The 19,701-nt window shown below is 48.2% G+C and overlaps 1 protein-coding gene across 3 annotated transcripts; it reads left to right on the top strand.

Moving 5' to 3' along the window:
• The first annotated feature begins 2 nt into the window (after positions 1 to 2).
• Positions 3 to 18,295, top strand: THAP4 (THAP domain containing 4). 3 transcript variants are annotated; one of them, XM_033068893.1, is made up of 6 exons: positions 3 to 182; positions 1,382 to 2,538; positions 12,856 to 13,015; positions 14,449 to 14,558; positions 15,424 to 15,527; positions 17,964 to 18,295. In XM_033068893.1, the coding sequence occupies exons 1-6, from the start codon at positions 16 to 18 to the stop codon at positions 18,081 to 18,083; spliced, it is 1,818 nt and encodes a 605-aa protein (XP_032924784.1). In that variant the 5' UTR covers positions 3 to 15; the 3' UTR covers positions 18,084 to 18,295. The 3 variants fall into 3 exon arrangements, with proteins under 3 accessions (XP_032924784.1, XP_032924785.1, XP_032924786.1); XM_033068894.1 differs by lacking the exon at positions 3 to 182 and adding an exon at positions 392 to 512; XM_033068895.1 differs by lacking the exons at positions 3 to 182; positions 1,382 to 2,538 and adding an exon at positions 5,452 to 5,561.
• The last annotated feature ends 1,406 nt before the right edge of the window (positions 18,296 to 19,701 follow it).

Below are 19,701 nucleotides of genomic sequence, written 5' to 3'. Positions count from 1 at the left end.
GGAATAATGTGATAAATGGGCGCCGCCATCATGTTGTACGGAGCGGGCCGAGCCCCGCCCCTCGTTCCCCGTGAGAGTAACCCTCTCCACCATGCCCGCCCCACTCGGAGACGACTTTCACGGCTCGGCTGCCACGGAAGAACTGGCTCGTCGGGAGGTGGACACCCAGCTGCGCCCACGAGGCAAGCGAGAGGCGCCGGGAGCGAACTCCCCCTTTCCCCACCGGCCCTGATCCGTACGGCTGCATTCGGCCAAAATGGCGGCGGCCATGTGGCGGCCGCCATGTTGTGCCGTACAGAAACCCCTTCCCCAGCGGCGAGGGGCGCTGGGGTGACCCGGCTCCGCCATCTTGCCGTACGGCGGCGCGGCGGGGCCGGGGCCGGGGCGGGGGCCGGGGCGGGCCCGGCCGGCCGAAGGCGGCGGCGGCGGTCGGAGATGGTGATCTGCTGCGCCGCCGTCAACTGCTCCAACCGGCAGGGCAAGGCGCGTTGCGGCGCCGTCTCCTTCCATAGGTAAGGGCGGCCCGCCCGGCCCGCCGCGAGTGCCACGGACCGGCCACCCGCGCCCCTGTCCCGATCCCCTGTCCCGCTCCCCTCGCCGGGCCCCCACGGCAGCGGCTGCCCTTTGTTTCCCTCAGGGGAAACCGGCTCGGGGCTCGCGGATCCTGCAGCCCCGGCCGGGAGCGGAGCGCCCCTCGCCGCGGGGCCCGGGCTCTCCCCGGCCTGTCCCCCCGCACCGCCCCGGTCCGTGCCCCGCGGCCCGTCCTGCCCGTCCCTCGCTGGGGATGCTGCCGCCGCTGGGTCCCCGCGCTTAGTCCCTGTCCGGGAGTCCCACTGGAAGCGGAACCTGGTGTCCCTGCTAAGGGGCTTTCTTCCACTCCAGGTATTGCTACACCTAATTAAATGTTACTGAACACACCCGGTGTAAGCAGCAGCCGGGTCACGGAGGCAGCGCCGGACTGCGTGTCGGCTGAGCTGGGTGTTTTGGCGGTGGTCACATCCTCCTTCCTTGTGGACAGGCTGTTCCTCGTGGGGCTGGTGAGCAGAATAATGGATCGATTGCTGATCAAAATGGAAACAACACCTTTTAGTCCTGCGCTTTTTTGTGAAGAGGAGCTGTTGACGCAGCGAATGACAATCAAATATTTCAGCCCAAAGTGAAATAATTCTTAAATGAGTGTAATTTAATTCTTAATGAGCGTAACTTAACCAAAACACAACTTTTCCCAAAATCTCTTAAATGTAGCCATTGCTTTGGACTTGGTCATCTTAAAGGTCTTTTCCAACCTCAACAGTTCTACGATTCTACGGTTCTGTAATTCTTCAAGTACCAACCCTTCTGATTTCCACAATATAGCTTATTTTGTGTGTTCCTTCTTTAGATTCCCTCTGAAGGATTCGAAGCGCTTGATTCAGTGGCTGAAAGCTGTTCAGAGAGACAACTGGACTCCCACCAAGTATTCCTTTCTTTGCAGTGAGCACTTCACCAAAGACAGTTTTTTCAAGCGGCTGGAAGACCGGCACCGGTCGCTGAAGCCCACTGCTGTCCCTACCATCTTCCAGCTTGTGGAGAAGAAACACAACAAGCTGGATTATGTCAGGAGCCGAAGGAAAATAGCCAGGAAGGTGCCGGTGCGGGATGGGGAGGCCCTGCGGGAAGGAGGCGGTGAGGTAGCGCAGAAGGCCCCGTCTCCTGGCCAGGACCTGATGGTGACGCAAGGGACGAAAGAGATGGAGGAGGCCACTCTGCAAGAGGAAATAGAATCGGTGTCCAAGGAGGAAGAGGCCCTCCACAGCCAGCTGGATGGCCCTCGGAGAAGGACGTTAGGGGATCATTTGGGTGCGAAGCCTGGAGCGCAGAAAAAGCCTGAGAGGTCTCCTGTGGAGGACTGTGCCAGGGGCAGCTGTGCGGGGAGCTGGGGGGCAGACAGGAGCGGCGTCTCGGTGGACGACTTCACCCCTCCTGGCTCTGGTGCTTGCAAGTTCATCGGCTCCCTCCACTCGTACAGCTTTTCCTCCAAGCACGCCAGGGAGAGGCCGTCTCTCCCCAAAGAGCAGCTAGAAAGGAAAAGGCCAAAGAGAGACGTGGAACCCAGCTGCAGCAGCCACCTCTTGGGACAAGACAAGGCCGTTGCAGAAGTGTCCCCGACATCATCCCTCACCGCAACCCCCCAGAAACCCTCGCAGGGTCTGTCGGCCTCCCCGGCAGACCTGACCCCTCGGCCCGCCACCGAGGCCGTGCTGGGGCGGAAGGGGGACACGGACGCCAACCCCATGTCCATCAACGAGGTGATCATGTCGGCCTCGGGGGCCTGCAAGCTCATCGACTCCCTGCACTCGTACTGCTTCTCCTCCCGGCAGAGCAAGAGCCAGGTGTGCTGCTTGCGCGAGCAGGTGGAGAAGAAGAACGGAGAGCTGAAACTTCTGCGGCAGAGGATCAGCCGCTCTGACAGCCAAGTCAGGAAGCTGAAGGAGAAGCTGGATGAGATGCAGCGCAACAGTTTCCCTTACTTGAACAGCCTGATATCCCAGGACTGTGGTCAGTATTCCCAGGGGTGCTGCACTCTGAGGTGGAATTCCCTCTTTTCTCAGGGCCGTTTAAGCTGGAGGCTGTAAAGTCGTGATGGGGAAAAGGTGTTGTCTTGGTTTGAAAGACAAGTGTCTGCTAGGGAAGGCAAGAACAATTATTATAATTTTGAAATTAAGGAGGTCTCAGGTAAGATATGGGAATAGGAATGACAGTTCCTTACTAGGAAAGCTAAAATAAAAATACAGTAATACAAAACAACAGAACACTGACAGAGTCAGAGTACAACCTGACATTCGTCAGGCAGGGTGTTGGCAGCAGTCCCATTAAATGGTGGCTGCACCCTCCTGCAGTGACAGATGTGATTCAGTTGGAGCAGTGCTCCTGTACAAGGTGCAGTTTCCCTCCAAAGGTCCAGTGATGATGTGGAAGGGTCTGGTTTTCCTCTGGAATCCAGTGGAAAAGGCTGCTCTGATGTTCCAAATCTCAGATTTTTATCTAGGTAGGAAATGCTCGGCTCCTCCCCCTGGGTGAAACATCTCCCAATGGGATGATGGAATTTTATCTGTCATGCACTGGGACTGAATGGCCATTAACAGGAGATATCTCCTGTTGGGAGAATGAGTTGTGGAAAAGATAAAGCTGACTGCCCCAGCTGGTTTCAGCAGATGGTGATAGAATACACACTTTTGGTTACATCGTGCTTTGCAAGCCAAGATAGGCATGGGAAAGGGACATTCTGGGTAGGAGAAGTAGAGTTTGTGTAAGACCAATGGATACAGATTAAAGAATTCACTCAGTGGGCACACAAGTTAATTCTTATAACCCAAACCTCTCCAAAATGTGGAATGGGAATTTAGGTTGTGGTGTTGCAGGCAGCTCTCTTGATGAATTTATTTTCTTTCTGGATTATTTTAACTTGTTTGTGGCACAGTAGCTCCTGTTAGGATTTTCCTTCTTCCTTTGGAGCTGTGATTTTTTTTCTGGTATGTTAATGAGTTGTCCTAGCAGCAGGTATCTGGGAAAACTGTTCTTGTCCTCAGTGGCATAAGAAATAGTTTTGATATAGGATTTCATATGCTGCACTCAGTACTCAGGGTGCAGGAAATACAAATGAGCTGGTAGGTATCAGATATGACAATGTCTGATGCACATTAAGGTCATGATTTGTGAGCAAATGTCTCTGTTTGCTTTGATCCTTTCCTTCCTTGAAAGGTGGGAGAAGTTGGGTTAGGGTATTTAGTATAAATATTTAGGATTCCACAGTTGTCATTCATATACATATATGTGTATATGAAATATTTATTTATATATATAATTAAAAAGGTGTCTACCTTTGTTGAAATACCTTCACTGAGATACTAATTGCAGAAAGAGTATCTTTAAGGATGTTTTTTCTTCATTTTGGTAAGCACTGTGATTTTTTTCCTTTTTCCCAAGATTAGTGTTTTTATATATATGTCTTCAGGAAGTGAAAATTTTATGTACTTGTAGAAGATATTCTTAATATATGAATTACATGCGCTATTTTATAAGGGCAAATGTAATTTTTCCTAATGACTTGACCAATTAATTGCCATTCTACCATCTTTTATCAACAAAACTGGAGATCAGAATATGAAAATGAACCATTTTGGCAATTGTATCTTGGCATGATGGAACCCTTTGGCTGGGAGCTTTTCTAAAGGGTTTGTTGGTAGCTGTTTTTGGTTTTTTTTTAGCTTCGTCTTGGTGCTCTTCTGTTTTGAACTCCTTTTTGTGTGCTCATAGTGATAGTTTATGGCAGAGAAAATAGCTGATGAAGTGCAGCCAGCTGCTGCCAGGCAGAGTCTGGTTCATGCCCAGACACTGAGCTTTGCTGTAATACAAAGCTGAGTTAAGAAAGGCTTTTCATATTCATAAAAATAGAGTCAGGTAACACATTAGGTTAATAATAGTCTTTATTAGTAGCCATGTCTCAGTTGTCCCAGCTCATCTGATGCGTGGTTGAGGTGATGGTTTTAGCTGTGAACCTGAGCCTGCATATTTTTTTCTGCTAAAGGCACTTCCTTGAGTATAAGTACCTGACAGGACTGACTGTGCAGGTTGTTACCTGTCTGCATCCCTCATGTTCAGCTGTTTCCATAAAATCCTGAGCATAAAAAACTAACTTTAGGCCCACACCCACTCAGCAGAACTTCATTTCGGTGCTAGTTCTCACATACTTCTCTCTGATGAGACAAATAAATTTCTGCTGGCTGTACCCAAGCTGCAGCAGGCTGGGAAGAGCAGGTTTCTGCAGGAGTGCTGCACAGCACTGCCTGCTAGCCATGCTCGAGGCTGGGTGACTCAGGCTGGCCAAGTGGCTCCCAACTCCAGCTGTGAGGATGTGTTTGAGTGGTGTTTCCCAACCTGTCTTACCAGGGGGATGGACTGGTTTAGGAGAAGCTCCAGGCTGTCTCCAGCACAGCACAGCTGCCATGATGGCCTTTTCCATTTAAACTTTGAATTTAGGTGTTTGTTTGGTAGGAGAATATTTCCTTCTGTCTCATGAGGTCCATGAACCAAAGGCTGAGGAATGCTGTTGGTGGACAAGCACGGTGTAGCAGGCAGGACAGGGTTAGATGTGCCTTCTGGAGGATGACAGGATGCACTGGGAGAAATGAGGGAGAGCCAGCAATCAACCAGGGATGTGTCCTGAGGAAGGCATGGCTGTTCTAGCAGCACTATCCTCTGTTCCTCTGTCTGACCATCTTGTTCTGCATGAAGGTCTCACAGCTCTGCTGCACCAGCTGTGCTCGCTCAGACAGGACATCCCAGCAGCTCCTTGCACAGCATCACCTCCTGTTGCCCTCTTGCCGTGCCCCAGTTTGGCCCTGTTGTAAAACTACATCTCCCAGCAGGCAGCAGGACCAGTGTCTTACCCCAAAATGAGCTCACTTCCCTCATAGCCATCTTAGCACCCTGCGCAAAGCACTTTCTGGGGGGAGGGGGGGCTCCAGGTAGAGCAAATAGCAGAATATCTGCGAGTATGGCTGGGCATGGAGCAAACACAGGTAGGATTCCATGGGATTCGAGTTTCTGTGTTCACCAGAGAGGTAAAGCTCTTGGAATTCAGCTGCTTGGGGGTATGAGGAGCCTCTTCCATGCTGCATGGCTGTTTTCGTGAAGGTCATATTAAAGGCAGGAGGGTTTGCAAAATGAGTTCATGTGAAAAATAGTTAGAACTGTGCTAGGAATCTGTGGGAAACCTGGCTTGGGTTTGTCTTTGAATGTTTGTGCAAAGCCAGTGTAGAAATGGAGTCATTTACAGGGCTTTTTACATGCAAATGAACCATAGTTGGTGAACTTCGGGGCAAGCAGAAGGGTGGAGCACTAAGGAGCACTTAATTCGTGGTTTGCTGCTGAGGTGGAGTCCTGAGGCCTGGTCTGTGGTGTTGCCCATCGTGGTGGCAACAGATCTCAGTCATATTGCAGAAAACAAATAGCAAAATGCCATTCTTCACTGGCAGTGAGAAGTGGGGTCGTGCATGGTTAAGGTGCTGTGCTTTCACCTATCTGAGAAGGACTGGGCCAGCAGCAGGCTGGTGTCAGTTCAGCTTGAAAATGAAATGTGTCTAATGGGTCACAGAGATGTGCTGTCAGGAAAATCCCTCCACCAGAGCAGGCACTGCTAGCCTGGCAGTTGATGTTAACTTGGAGCTAGATTTTGGAAGAAAACTGCTTTTATTCTGAGACAGCAGGTGCTGCTTGGGATTTTTTTGGTGCCCTATCTGGGATGGCAATGGCCAGGGTAGAAAACTGGTCCATAGAGTGAGCATTGCAAAGAACAAGGGAGCTGTAAAGTAAAATGGGAATGAGATAAAAAACAGGAATATGAGTGCATAGCCTGAGAGTGGGGCTGAATCTGTGGCAGAAGGTATCTTGAAAGAGGCTGAGTAAGACTTCACTGTGGCCTGAACACTTGGGTGGGAGGTGATTGTTTTGTGCTAACCTGGGAGCAAGCAATGTGCAGGTACACCAGCTTTGGGGCTTGGTTGAGGAAGGTGGCTCTTTGACCTCCCCCTTGGAGAAAAAGGCAGTTGGAAAGGAGGAAAGAAGACTTTTTGCACTGCTGTTGTTTTTTTTTTTTTTAATTTTCAGTGGGATGGTCTTGTTCTTTCCAGGTTTTTTTTTTTTTGGCCTAATAGTCTATAGAGTTTGTGCATTAAGCATTTAATTTTGCAGCGAGTCGGCAATGAGTCACAACAAAAACCCAGCTTGCAGCTAGGAAGCAATGAAACAGCAAACTAAGGAAAACTCCAGAGAAAGGCAGGCTGAGCTCAGGTAGGGTGTTTGGTTTCTCATAATAGAGTATAATTTAAACAATATTTTCTCTGTGTTTTGTAAAGCAAAACTCTGGCAGTGACCACAGGCACTGGAGCATTACCACCTTGGCATTTGGCTATGAAATTAATTACTGAGTCTATAGCATGAACATTTGTGAGTATAACCACATTTTGGAGCAGAGATGGGCTGATCTGTTCTACAGCTGGTCTGCTGACACCTGGTAGGATGCATCTTTCTTGGGGAAGAAAGAGTTCTAGCACAGGAGCTGGTAGGGCTTGTTGATAGGGCCTTAAACTAGTTGGCAAAGGGACAAAGTCAGGGTTATCAGTGATGGGCAATGGGCTGGAGTGCCTAAACTTGAGGAAAGGAGCACTAATGGGATCCCTCATCTGCTTCACCAGATGTTGGCTGCAATGTGCCACACCAGAAATGTGTCTGCATTCATACACCCAGCGTGAGGCACCAGTGAGGAGCTCAAAGCTTTGGCCCAGCCCCAGAGATCTGACATCACTGGCATAAGTGGAACCTGGTGGGGGTCTTCCCTGTGGCTGGCTGGATAGTTCCAGGCTCTTCAGGAGGGCTGGGCAGGGCAGGAGAGGCAGAGGGGTGGCACTGTATGGAATAGAAGGGTTGGAGTGGCTGGAGCTCCCAACTGGCAATGGCACAGTTGAGATCCTTTGAATAAGAATCAAGGGGCAAACAAATAATGCAGATTTCACTGTGGGAATCTACTCTGGACCTCCCAGACGGGACGATGGCACTGACAATTATTCCTTGAGGAACTAAGGGATGATTCCAAGTCAGCTGCCCCAGGGGACTTCAACCTGCCAGAAATTAACTTGGGGCATCACACTACTGGTACAACCTAGGCCAGAAGGTTCCTGAAACCCTTCATGGCAACTTTAGGGAACAGATCCTCAGGGAAGGAACTTGGCCACAGAGCCATCAAGTTTAAAGTTTCTTGTGACAGGGATAAAAGTGCCAGAAAAACCTCATTTTTAGCCATGAGGAGAACAGACCTCAGGCTGCCCAGGGAATTAGTGAGTAAGGTCCCCTGGGAAATGTTTTTGCAGGTGCTGGGGTCCATCAGTGCTGGTTACTTATAAACATCATCTCCTAAGGGCGCAGGAACAGCAGTTCCTAAATGTCAGAAGTCAAGCAGGTGAGGCAGAAGGCTGGCTTGGCTGATCAGGGATTTCTCTTGGAGATAAGATGGAAAAGGAAGGTGTGTGCCCCGTAGAAGCAAGGTCAGGTGATGTGGGAAGAATATAGAGATGCTACTCCCCACTGTTGGGAGAAAATTAATACTGAACTGGAGTTGAAGCTGCCAGAACTGTGGGGAACAATAAAAATATTTTTTTTTCAAATTTATAAATGGCAAAAAGCAGTTTAGAAATAACATTGCCCCTTTCCAGAATGAGGGTGATCACCTTACAAACAGGGACAGAGACAAGGTGTTTCATGCTTTCTTTGCCTCTGTCTTCAAATGGATGATGGATCTCAGTGCTGTGAGCTGGAGGACCATGACTGGGAGAATGATCAACTCCCAGTTGAACTGAAGTTGTGCATGATCTGCTGCTCCAGCTGGATCTCTGATGGGATTTATCCAAGAATCCTCAAGGAACTGCTGATGTCATTACAATGCCTCTATTGATGATTGATTTTTGAGCAGTCTTGGGAATCCACAGAGGTTGACTGGAAGCTGGTGAGTGTTGCCCTGATTTTTAAGGAGAGCTCCAGAGACAACAGACCTGTCATTCCCAATTCAGTGCCTGGTAAAATCATGGAAAAGATTGTTCTGGAAAGTATTGAAAAACACCTGGAGGACAATGCAGGCTTCAGTCACAGCCAGCACAGCTTCCTGAGGGGAAAGTCCTGCTTGTCAAACCTGATTTCCTTGTGTGCTGGGGTAACCTGCCTGGTTGATCCAGGAAAGCTGGGAGGTGAAATATTTTTGCACTGCAGCAAAACTTTTGATACTGTCTCTTACTGGATCCTTTTGGACAAAATGTCCAGCCCACAGCTGGATAATTGTGTTATGGGTGAAGAGCTGGCTCAAGGGTCAGGCACAACAGGTGACAGTGGCTGGGGTGACACCAGGCTGGCAAGCAAAGTACCTGAAGGGGTGCAACTCTCAGGGCAGAGCAGCAGAGTATAAGGCCACTATCTGTACTTAAATAGGGACAGAATATGCTGAGTGAGGCTGCTCCTTAATTACCAGAACCTTGATGATGATTTAAACCCAATGACCAAATGTGCTGAAGGACAAACTTCAGGGAGCTGCCCAGTGCAGTGCAGACCCCACACTTTGAAGATTCAGGGATTTTGGTTGGGGAGATTTTTGCTGGGGTTTTTTTTGTGGGTTTTTTTTGTTCGTATGGTTTTTCCCCTCAAGTTTTCTGCAATAAGTGTTCCCCAGCTCAAGGAAATGGGTTAGCTGCCTTGTTAGCAATCAGCTGGCCACTGACTGTGGCTTTACTGATAAAGCTGTGTAGGAATTCGTGCCAGTGTAGGTTTCTGTGCCAGGGATCCCACTCATAGCCACACCAGCTGTGCAGACATGGCCCGAGGGGGCTGTCCAGCTGCTCTGTCTGCTTTGTCTCAAGGCAGGGAGAACTCAGGATCTCCTGTTGCAAAGCCTGGGCAGCCAGTTCCAGGCTGACTGTATTACAGAGTAGGATTTGACTTGTAAACTCTCCAGGAGTGGAAAATCTGTAGGAGCAGTCTGTCTGTGAGTCTGAAGGGATGGAGCCAGGTCAGGTGGAGCACACAGGACTGACCTGTGTGCTCTGTGGCCTGAGTGGCTTCCTGAAGGAAAGAGATCAAGGTGATCAGGTTGCTTATGGTGTGTGGTTTTGTCTCCCAAACTGTTACAACTCATGAGTGTCCTGGCTGATTTCAGTGAGATTTTGTAGAACCACAGGATGATTTGGGTTGAGGGACCTTAAAGCTCATCTTGTTCCATGGGCAGGGACACCTTGCACTACACCAGGTTGTAGAGAAACGGGGTCTTGGAGATGCTGGATCCCTAATGGCTTCCAGAAAGTGTAGGAGAAGGTCCAGGAATGTCCTTGTTAAGAAGGAGGATGCAGAAAGAGCTTCTCTTGTTAGTAGGTAAAGGAGGAACTGTGCATATGAATGCAAGAAAATCAGCATTAAGAGGACCCTCTTTGAGTGTGAAGCTTTAAGCATGCAGAAAGGTGACCAGGGTCTCTTGTGCTGCAAATTCTCAGATGTCATTTGTATTCTTGATATCATCATACACTTACCTTTTAAGCCACATTAGTGGGTTTTTTGTAAAAATTATGTGCCAGGAGTTTAGACCTTTAAAAAGGGATGTACAGGCTCCTTCATCAGTGTCAGAGGGGTTTCTCTTAACAGTGACTGTATCTATTAACCTGAAATTTGTAACAAAGCAGCTCAGCAAAAAACTTCAGTTGCTACAATAGTCTTGCATTTACCCACCCCAACCGTGACATAAAAAAGCAAATTGCTTTTCAAATGGCTGCTGTTTTTTGGATGGATTCTCTTGTTTGCCTCCCCTCTTGCTTTTCCACTTTCCCAATCCAGCCTTCCAGGCAGGAAGGAAAAATGTCTTAGTCCAGCAGTCAGAGAGCAACACTGAAGGTAAGAAGAGCACTGCATGGGATGAGATCAGGATGTCTGTACTTACCTGCACTTCACTGAGTCCCTGGTCCTTATTCATTTCTGTTCTTGACTTTTCCAAGCCACAAAAAAACTAAAGAACTCTTCAGCTTTTCTGCTGTGTTGTAGTTTAGAAAAGTAATAATCATCACTTGACCATGTTGTTTGCCCAAGTGCAGACTTCAGGATGTGCAGTTCCATCTTCACTTTTCAGCTGCTGGAATTCCAGCTCTCTGGAAGTGACACCAGCTCACGGGGTCAGGCACCTCCAGCCAGGCTGGACGTTGCACAGGAAGGCAGTGGGATCAAGCTGGGGCTGCTGGAAATGATCTCTTGGTTTATAACCAAATCTAAAGAGTGGGAATGGCTAAAGCCATTCCTCTCATCTGTTGTTTTGATGATTTTCCTGAAGTGCAAGCAGAAGAAAAGGAAGTGCTTGCTCTATGAAAGCACTGTGGTGTCAGAAACTGTCCTGCTCCTGGGATGCTGACCCAGGAGAGGGCAGCAGCAGCCCAGGCTGCAGGCTGCTGCAGCTTATCCTAAGCTTTGCTTTTCACTTCCATCGTGGGAGATGAGCCTGCAAAATGCTTGGAAAGAGATGCAGCAGAGTGAAAGGCAAACATCAGCTGGAGGGAGCAGAATAGTGTGCTCTCCTCATGGAGTTGGAAAGGTGAGTACAAGGAATTACTGTCCAGTACCCTGACACTGCTGTACAGATTGTGGGAACCCGTTTCCATGTCCATGGGGACTGCACAGTCTGACAGGGTGTTTTACAGAACCTGGCTCTGGTGCTGTAGACCTTTATCACTGATTTCCTAGTGAGTTCTCATGTTTCCTCATGTTGCTTCCCTTGCAAAATACTTCAGGGTAAAGCAAAGCAAGTAGCAGCACTTTGCTGACAGAGACAGGCTTTCAAACTCTGCTATCTGTGGGAGAATGAGTACAAGTGGTCTCTTACCCAGGAAAGCTACTCTTCCTTCTCCTTTGGCTTTTCTGGTGTGGACTGTCCTTCCTCCTTGCTCAGTCTTTTAGCCTTCTTCATAAAGAACACAGCAAAACTCAGAGTGGTCAAGCAAGTTTTGGCCGCAGTCTTACTCTTAAGTTGTGATTTCTCCCTGCAGTTGAGTCTGTGCCTTTTAGACCAGACACACAGGCAGCTTGTTCTTGTATTCATGATCTCACTAGGAGTGGAAAACACCCCCCTGGAACACCCACCTTGGCAGTATGAGATATTTATCCCATGAGGGGGAGGAGAACATGCTTTAAGTTTACTTCAGTCATTTTTGTCTGCATAACAGACTACTGAGAGTAGCAGACACCCCATTTGTGTGGGAATCCATCTTTCCCAACATCTCCTAGGTGATGTTTTGTTTTCCCTACTTACACCTTAGTAACAGATCTGCTCTGCTCTTCACGTGGCTTTGAATTGTCTGTCTCCATTTTCCTGATGTATTTTTTTCAGGTCACAACCTCAACAAGTAAAATACAAAGTGTTTATCAAAACTCTCCTACAGCACCAAGCCTGAGTTCAGGAAGGATTTGGCCAATGCTCTCAGGCACATGGTGTGACTCTTTGGGATAGTCCTGCAAAAGGCCAGGAGTTGGACTTGATGATCCTTGTGGATTCCTTCCAGCTCAGCTTATTCTGTGGTTCTGTAAAATGATTAGTTAAAGACATTAGAACTTTGTGAAACAGATCTTTTTCATAACTGCAGTGACAAAGGGAAGTATCTTTCTGTTCCATTTATTCTTTACCTTACAGGAATCCAGGTATTTTTAAAATGTTTGTCTTAGTCCAGAGCCTTAATAAAATAGCTTCTGAATGATCCTTGTGTGCCTCTTTGTACAAGTTCAGGCTATTGTTAACCTCTTAAAAATATTATAGCCAAACTTTGGTCTTGAATATGTACACAGCCTGATTTTCTTTTAAAATGAGGGCTCATTTCCTTGGCATCTGAAACAAACAGGAACAGTATGTACTCAGTGCTTGAGAAGGATTAGCCCACAGCATTAGAGGTTTCATTATCATTTAATGATTATTCTTTATGCTGAGGTTTCAGTCATCTTCTTCCCTGCGTGTAGGTAGGAGGGGGCTTTTTCTTCAGCTCCAGCGAGCTGCAGAAATGGACCACCTGCAAGAGTGCTGTATGTATGGCTAAGAGCTTGTTTGGAAACAGACCCACTTTCCATGAGTGTTGATTGTTCCCCATCTCCCACCTCGGAGCTGGCACTGCTCTGAAGAAAAGCATTGCTGTGGTGTTGAACCATTTCTGAGGTGTTTTGTGTTCACCTCCAGCCAGCTGGAGGCAGCTCACAGCCACCTGCAGGGCACAGATCCCTGAATTTTCTTTCTTCCTTCTTTCTTCTGCTCCACAGAGACTCCCCAGCTGAACCCTGTGATGGAACCCCTGTCCTGGATGCTGGGCACCTGGCTCTCAGACCCACCAGGAGACGGCACCTTCCCTACCATGAAACCCTTCCAGTACCTGGAGGAAGTGCACATCTCTCACGTGGGGCAGCCCATGCTCAACTTCTCGTAAGTCCAGGGGTCTCTGTGTCCAGCAGCTGCTGGACTGGAGCAGACATTACTCTATCCATGGTGATTTGTTAGTTGGGTTTCTTTTCCAATGGCAAAGTACACAAATTTTCACCTACCAAACGAGATGATGTTGTGGTATGTGACTGCATGGTCTGGCTTTCATTTTCCTTGAAAACTTGTGATTAATTTACATTCTTTGTGGAATTCCCACTTAGAATAAATGAAGGAACTGTGGCATGGCTACCAGGTTTGTCTATCTTAAGCTGTAGTCCTCAGTCTCCACCACTGTGAAAATGAGAAAAATTAGTGCTTATCAAACCATATGGGATAGGAGGCAGGTAGCTAAACTATTTGCTTTGACTGCAAATGGTTGTTCTAAGAGAAATCAGAAGAAATCCAGAGGGAGGGAAGTAACAAGCTGGCTACTGCTCAGTATTGCTCCAGTGTTCCTTTGTGAGGGTGAGTTGGAAAGTGTGTTGCTTTGAACATCAAGAAAAGAAGAATTACAAGATGGAAGTGCTGTATGAGAGATGCCCTGTGTTCCTGGAGTGTGATGGAGCTGCCAGCTCAGCCTGTGACTGATTTAGTCTGATTTCCAAAAGAAGCAAAGCTCTGACAGCCTTGCTCTGACTGTACCTCCCTCCCCACCTCAACAGTTGTTTATTTGAGTCACTTTTTTCTCCCTCCTTTTGTTTGTGCCGAGGAGTTACACGGCTGTGAACTGTTGAGCTTTAGGAAGCACCAGGAAAATAGGCAGCAGTCCTGGAGGACAGACACCCTGTGCTTTCCTGGCTCCTGGAGCAGTGGCTCTTAAAAGACCGTGCCTGTATCCATTAAATGCTCCAAGCACTGAAAGCTACCTGATTGAAGTTTGTTTCTCCTTTGGTATAATCACTCATGGGTGACCAAACCTACAATTCTTAAGGCCTCCTGAAGAATAAATAAGAGTCTGAGCTGAGCTTTTTATCTTTTGAAGGGAGTGATAGGAGAAATGTCTGCTCTGTTGTTTCCTACAGCAAGGAATATATAGAAAAAAAACCTTTGCCAGGTGTGAAAGCTGGATAAAGATGATACAGTAATTCCAGATATTTATTTGAGGAAAGGAAGTTCTTGAGACACATGTGGCTTCAGCCTTTGTGAAACATCTGAGTTCCTGAGGGGTTTCTGAGCTAGTTCTTGGAAAGACCCAGGGGCTGTGGAAAATCTAGAGCTTGAACATAAAGACTTACCTCCAGCTTTAAGAAATAGCTGTGCCTCTGTGAAATAATCATATTTTCCCAGGTTTACATCTCTCTATTGTGAAGTATTGTCAGTCTTTTACTCTTCAAAGAGTACTGCAGGCACTCACATGGCTAAATAAGAGGAAACTAGGCCAAAATACATTTTTGAGTGCAAAACTCATCAGCTTTTGTGCTCTGATTGCCCCTCAGGTTCAATGCCTTCCACCCGGATACCAGGAAGCCCATGCACCGGGAATGTGGATTCATCCGCCTCAAACCTGACACTAACAAGGTGGCCTTCATCAGTGCCCAGAACACAGGTACACACTGGGCAAAAGAAGAGCTCCTTAACCTGCTGGGCCATTGCATCACTTTTTCAGAAAGTTCTTGCATCTCTCACAGTTTTATTGAATTAATTTTTCCTGTCAGAATCGCTGCTCTTTGGTGCTGGACACGCAGTGGTTCCTAAACTAGGAAAACCTCCCAGTGTGTTCATGTAGCACCTTGGTACTTCTTACCTTATGAGGACTGAATGAATCACATCTCAGTTATTATAAGGGAAAGTGTTAAACCCCAGTTGATGCTTAAATTTGCATCTAAAATGACAGGTGCTGAAGGGAAGAGTGCCAGTTGTATTGTGATATTCATCCCACATGGTGTGAATAAGCCTGGCTGGATTTTTGTGAGCAGCATTCCATGTCTGTGTGGATCTGCAGTTCTCAATAGTGCTAGGGCAAATAAAACCAATCTTCAAAGCAAGTGCTGGTCTCTTAAGTAGCCTGATAGAGCATGGAATGGTTTGGGTTGGAAGGAGCCTTAAAGCTCATCTCATTCTACCTCCTGCTATGATCAGGGACACCTTCCACTAGACCAGGTTATTCCAAACCCTGTCCAACCTGACTTTGAATACTTCCAGGGATGGGGCAGCCACAGCTTCTCTGGGCAACTATGCCAGGGCCTCACCACCCTCACAGGGAAGAATTTCTTCCTAATATCTAACCTAAATTTCTCCTCTTACAGATTAAAAACTTTTTCCTTGTCCTGTCCTTATCTGAATGTGTAAAAAGTCCCTCTTCCTCTTTTTTATAAGTCCCCTTTTAAGTACTGAGAGGCCAAAATAATAATTGTGACATGTTTAAATAACCTTTGTAACCTAGTAATATGTATGCCCTTGCTTTTCTCTAGGTCTGGTGGAGGTGGAGGAAGGGGAGGTGAATGGACAAGAGCTGTCTATAGCTTCTCACTCCATAGCCAGGATCTCCTTTGCCAAGAAGCCCCATGTAGAGCAGGTGAGTGCACACAGAGTGAGCCATTCCCATAGCCCTGCTTGCCCCAGAAAGACTCTAGTTGAGAGGATATGTTATTTAGCATGCTTTAATTACAGAATGCCATCAGGAGTTCTTGGAAGTATTGCATTGGCATGCTGGGTTATTCATTCTGTGAGAGCCTTCAGAAGAGATTTTGTACATTATAAGACCCAGAGGGATCATTATAATAAAAACTGACAGGCTGGATCAGACCAGAATCCTGTCTCCAGAATGGCCACTAGCAGATCCTTAGGGAAGAAAATAGGGAAGTCTTGGCTAAATACTCTTTTATGGCAGTGGGATTAGTTATTAATGCTGGTTTTGTGGATTGATTGCAGTATGAGGATGCACATTTAAGGTATGGTTAGTATTGAAATATCCTCATGAGGATATTTTAGGAACACCTGCAGATCTTGCTCTCTTGCATTTCAGAGCATTCAGACCTTGCTCTGGGCTCTTTTCCCATCTGTGGCTGCAGGGCAGGGCTGCAGCTCCACCTTTGGCTGGCTGCTTTTGGGGGTTTGACGTTTTTTGGGTGTGTAGTGAGGGTTTTGTTGATACAGCTGGTAGGGGTACAGCCACATGTCAGTACAGTGGCACTGCTGGGGTCACTGTGCCATCCTGAGGTCACCTCTGGAAGTGTCACTGTCACATCTGAAGCTGTGGTGACTGAGCAACAGCTGAGAGACAGCGAGGCTGAACAAGATCTCACAGCCTGGATTTTGTGTGCTATAAAACTGACCCTTAGACAGCAGAGAGCACAAGTTTGTGCAGATTTAGACAAAAATTTTATTTGCCTACACAGAGAGTGTCCAAACTTTGGAAAGTCCCAGCTCCCCTGCCTTTGGATGCATGTTTTCAGTTGTTGGGTTTCCCCTTTCCCAGGAACAGCTGCATTGTCTCATTCCTGTAGCAGAAGTAAAGCCATTAGACACTGTGGATGTCAGCAGGGAGCAGAGCTCTTATTTGTGAATATTTAAATAAAATACTGTGCCCTTTGAGTCACTGCCTGAACTGTGGGCAGATAGGCTGGCAGGAGGAGAGGGGGAAGCACAGAAAGCCAGCAGATGTCTTCCTAGTGGAGGGCTCCAAGGCTGGCTTTGGCTGGAAGAAGGAAGCTCAGGCTGGAGGTCCATGCTCATCTGGCACCTATGGGAAACTCAGACCCAGGGACTGGTCCTGGTCAGTGTCTGGGAGGCCCTTGCTGGTGAAGGAGGGTGTGGAACAAGAGGGGGTGTCAGGAAACAGGTCCCAGAGCCTCTTCTCCTTCACCAAGAACAGCTTAAATTGGAAACAAAGAGTGAGAAGGATGTGTGCTGCTGCTGCTGTAGTTGCTCATTTTGAGAAAACTTCACCATATTGTTGCATTGCTGGTGTAAAGTGACTCAGAGTGGCTGTCACTGAGGCAGGAATGCCCATTTCCTGCACCAGGCTTTGTCATGAGCAGTTTAGGTTGCTCGAAGAATCACCTTTAAAGGTGTTATCAATGCAGTTCAATACAAGTTTCTGGAAGCACAGCTTAACAAAATTTGGTGGCAAAGTTCCCTCTGTTACTGCTCATGGATGAGGAGGGGCAAGGACCTCCATTCTTTACTGGATGCATGGGGAATATAGTAACTGAAGATAAGGAAAAGCCAGAGCTACTTAACACCTTCTTTACCTCAGTTTTCTACAGGAAGACAGGTCATCCTCAGGACAACTGCCTCCAGGGTAGATAGATAAGGTCAGGGAACAGAATAGTCTCTCTGTAATCCAGGAGGAAACATTAAGAGACTGATGAGCCACTCAGATGCTCACAGGTGTCTCTGGGACCAAATGGGATCTGTCCTAGGGGGATGAGGGAGCTGGGGTTATTTAGCCTGTAGAAAAGGAGATTCAGGGGAGACATCACACTCTGTAACTGCCTGAATGGAGGGTGTAGCCAGGTAAGGGTTGTTCTCCCAGGCAATCAGTGACAGGACAAGAGGACACAGTCTGAGACTGCACCAGAGGCAGTTTAGGCTGGACATTAGGAAACAATTCTTCACAGAAAGCATGATTAGGCACTGGAATGGGCTGCCCAGGGAGGTGCTGGAGGTGTTTGAGAAGAGCCTGGATGTGGCACTCAGTGCCATGGTTTAATTAATTAGATGGTATTAGGTCATAGGCTGGACTTGATGGTCTCAAAGGTCTTTTCCAACTTAGTTAATTCTTTGATTCTGTGAACCTGTCTTGTTCCATGGATAGTGGGTTTGGAGCTGGTATTGTGGAGAGGCCTGCTTTCTTTAGGAGAGAAAACTTGTTTATTTGCCTGCTGTAGTGAGGATATCCTTCTTTGGATGGCCTGTGGATGGCAAAGGGAAGAAAGCACAGGTAAGGGATTCACTTGTGGACACTCATTGCTTGATTTCCTTATTTCTTTTCCTACCCCTGGTTTAGATTACCAGAAAATTCAGGCTCAATTCTGACGGGAAACTCGAACAAACTGTCTCAATGGCAACCACTACGCAGCCCATGACTCAGCACTTGCACATTACCTACAAGAAGGTGACACCCTGACCCCAGGTGTGCCAGGTCTCCTGGCCAAGGGCAAGGAGCAGGACATCATGCACCAAGAGCAGCAGCAGCTCAGGAGCACGGCATGGCAGACCCTGGAGCCAGCTGCCTGCGCTCACCCCTGGGCCCCAGAGCTGCCTGTCCTGTTGAGAATGTTACTCAGATGTTTCTGTAATGGTATATAAAAAAAAATAAATAAAAAGCTTTTATTTTTATGGCTGTGTCTTTGGTGTGAATGCAGGGTGGTGTGTGCTGCCTGTTCATTGGTAGGTATTGGGTTGGAGACCCGCCTCCTGGACAACCTGGATAACTTTGGGGAAGGTGCAGGTTCTGGAATGGATCTGCACTGCAGGGAAAGACCCTGAGAACTCCAGAGCCTGTCCAATAAAACTTGGCTTAAATATGAAGAGGGAGCACCCACATCTTGCTCTGAGACATAGGAAACTATCACAGGCCCTGATGCCAGTGGTGCTGTTCAGCAGTGTGAAGAGAAGTCAGGGCAGACTTCAGTGCAGAATATCACAAGAGTTTGGGGGACAACTGAGCCAGCAAGCAGGAGAAACTGCTAACACTGGGGCTCAATCTCAGCAATTTCTAGCTCTGGAATCAGGATGCAGCCTTTGATCTTTGTGAGATCTGTCATCAGGTCCCTTCAGCAATAAGGGAGGCAAAGGACTTTCATCAGTGCTGGCCTACAGCAGAGACTCTGCACAGGGGCTTGGACCAGATGACCTCTGAAGGTCCCTGCCAGTCCCAGTTGTTCTGGGAGTGTAACAATGGCACAGCCCCACCCCAGCAGCGACTGCCTAGAAGGGAACTGGGTGAACCCTGAGGTGTGCAGCCCACTGCCAGCTGGGCTTTGTGCCACAGGATCTGATTCTGTGCATGGGGGAGCTCCTGGGTGTGCCCTGTGGTGTCACCAGAGTCACGATCACTCACTTGCAGTGGGTGACCATAAACAGCAGCGTTGGGCAGTGCCCTGGCACTCAGACACAGCCAAGGAACCTCTGAGTGCTCCCAGTGACTGAGGAGCCTCTGAGTGGCACGAGTGGAAGCAAAGCCTTTGAGAAGTCAGCCAGGATGGATCTATTCAGGGGGTCTCCTCTGGAGAAGCCCAGATCCCTTCTCTATTCTGGAGCATCACCAGGAGCTGTGTGGTGGCTGACAGGTGTGTCCCAAAGGGTGCAGGTCCTCACTGCCACCCTGCTCCACCCCCTTCCATGACCCAGGTGGCTGCAGAACTCCTGGCATTAGGGCTGAGCTGCCTTGGCAGACCTTGTTTCCCAGGAATTGCCTTCCAAACATTGGCATCAAGAGTGTTGGGTGCTGTGTCTGCCCCAGCCAGGACAGCTGAGCACGGGGTGAGGCTTCTCAGGGCAACCACAGCCTCACGGTGCCTTCTGCCCTGGAGACATGGAAATCTCATGGAAGTGTAGGTGGGAAAACCCTGGCAAGCAGGAGGTGGCTCTTTGGTACTTCCAGCACCTCCCCCTGAGCAGCACCCTCCTGCTGGAGGCCCCAGGCTGTCTGTAACAGATCCCATAGAAGGAGGCATTCTGAATGATGTCTTTGGGGCATGGAGGAAAGAGGGATCACCTGCCCCTGGCAGACCAGGCACGTG

Source organism: Catharus ustulatus, chromosome 10, assembly GCF_009819885.2.
Source record: "Catharus ustulatus isolate bCatUst1 chromosome 10, bCatUst1.pri.v2, whole genome shotgun sequence".
In the NCBI taxonomy this organism is placed as follows: domain Eukaryota; kingdom Metazoa; phylum Chordata; class Aves; order Passeriformes; family Turdidae; genus Catharus; species Catharus ustulatus.
The sequence above is the reverse complement of the archived record's forward strand: the minus strand, read 5'-3'. Positions and strand labels throughout refer to the sequence as shown.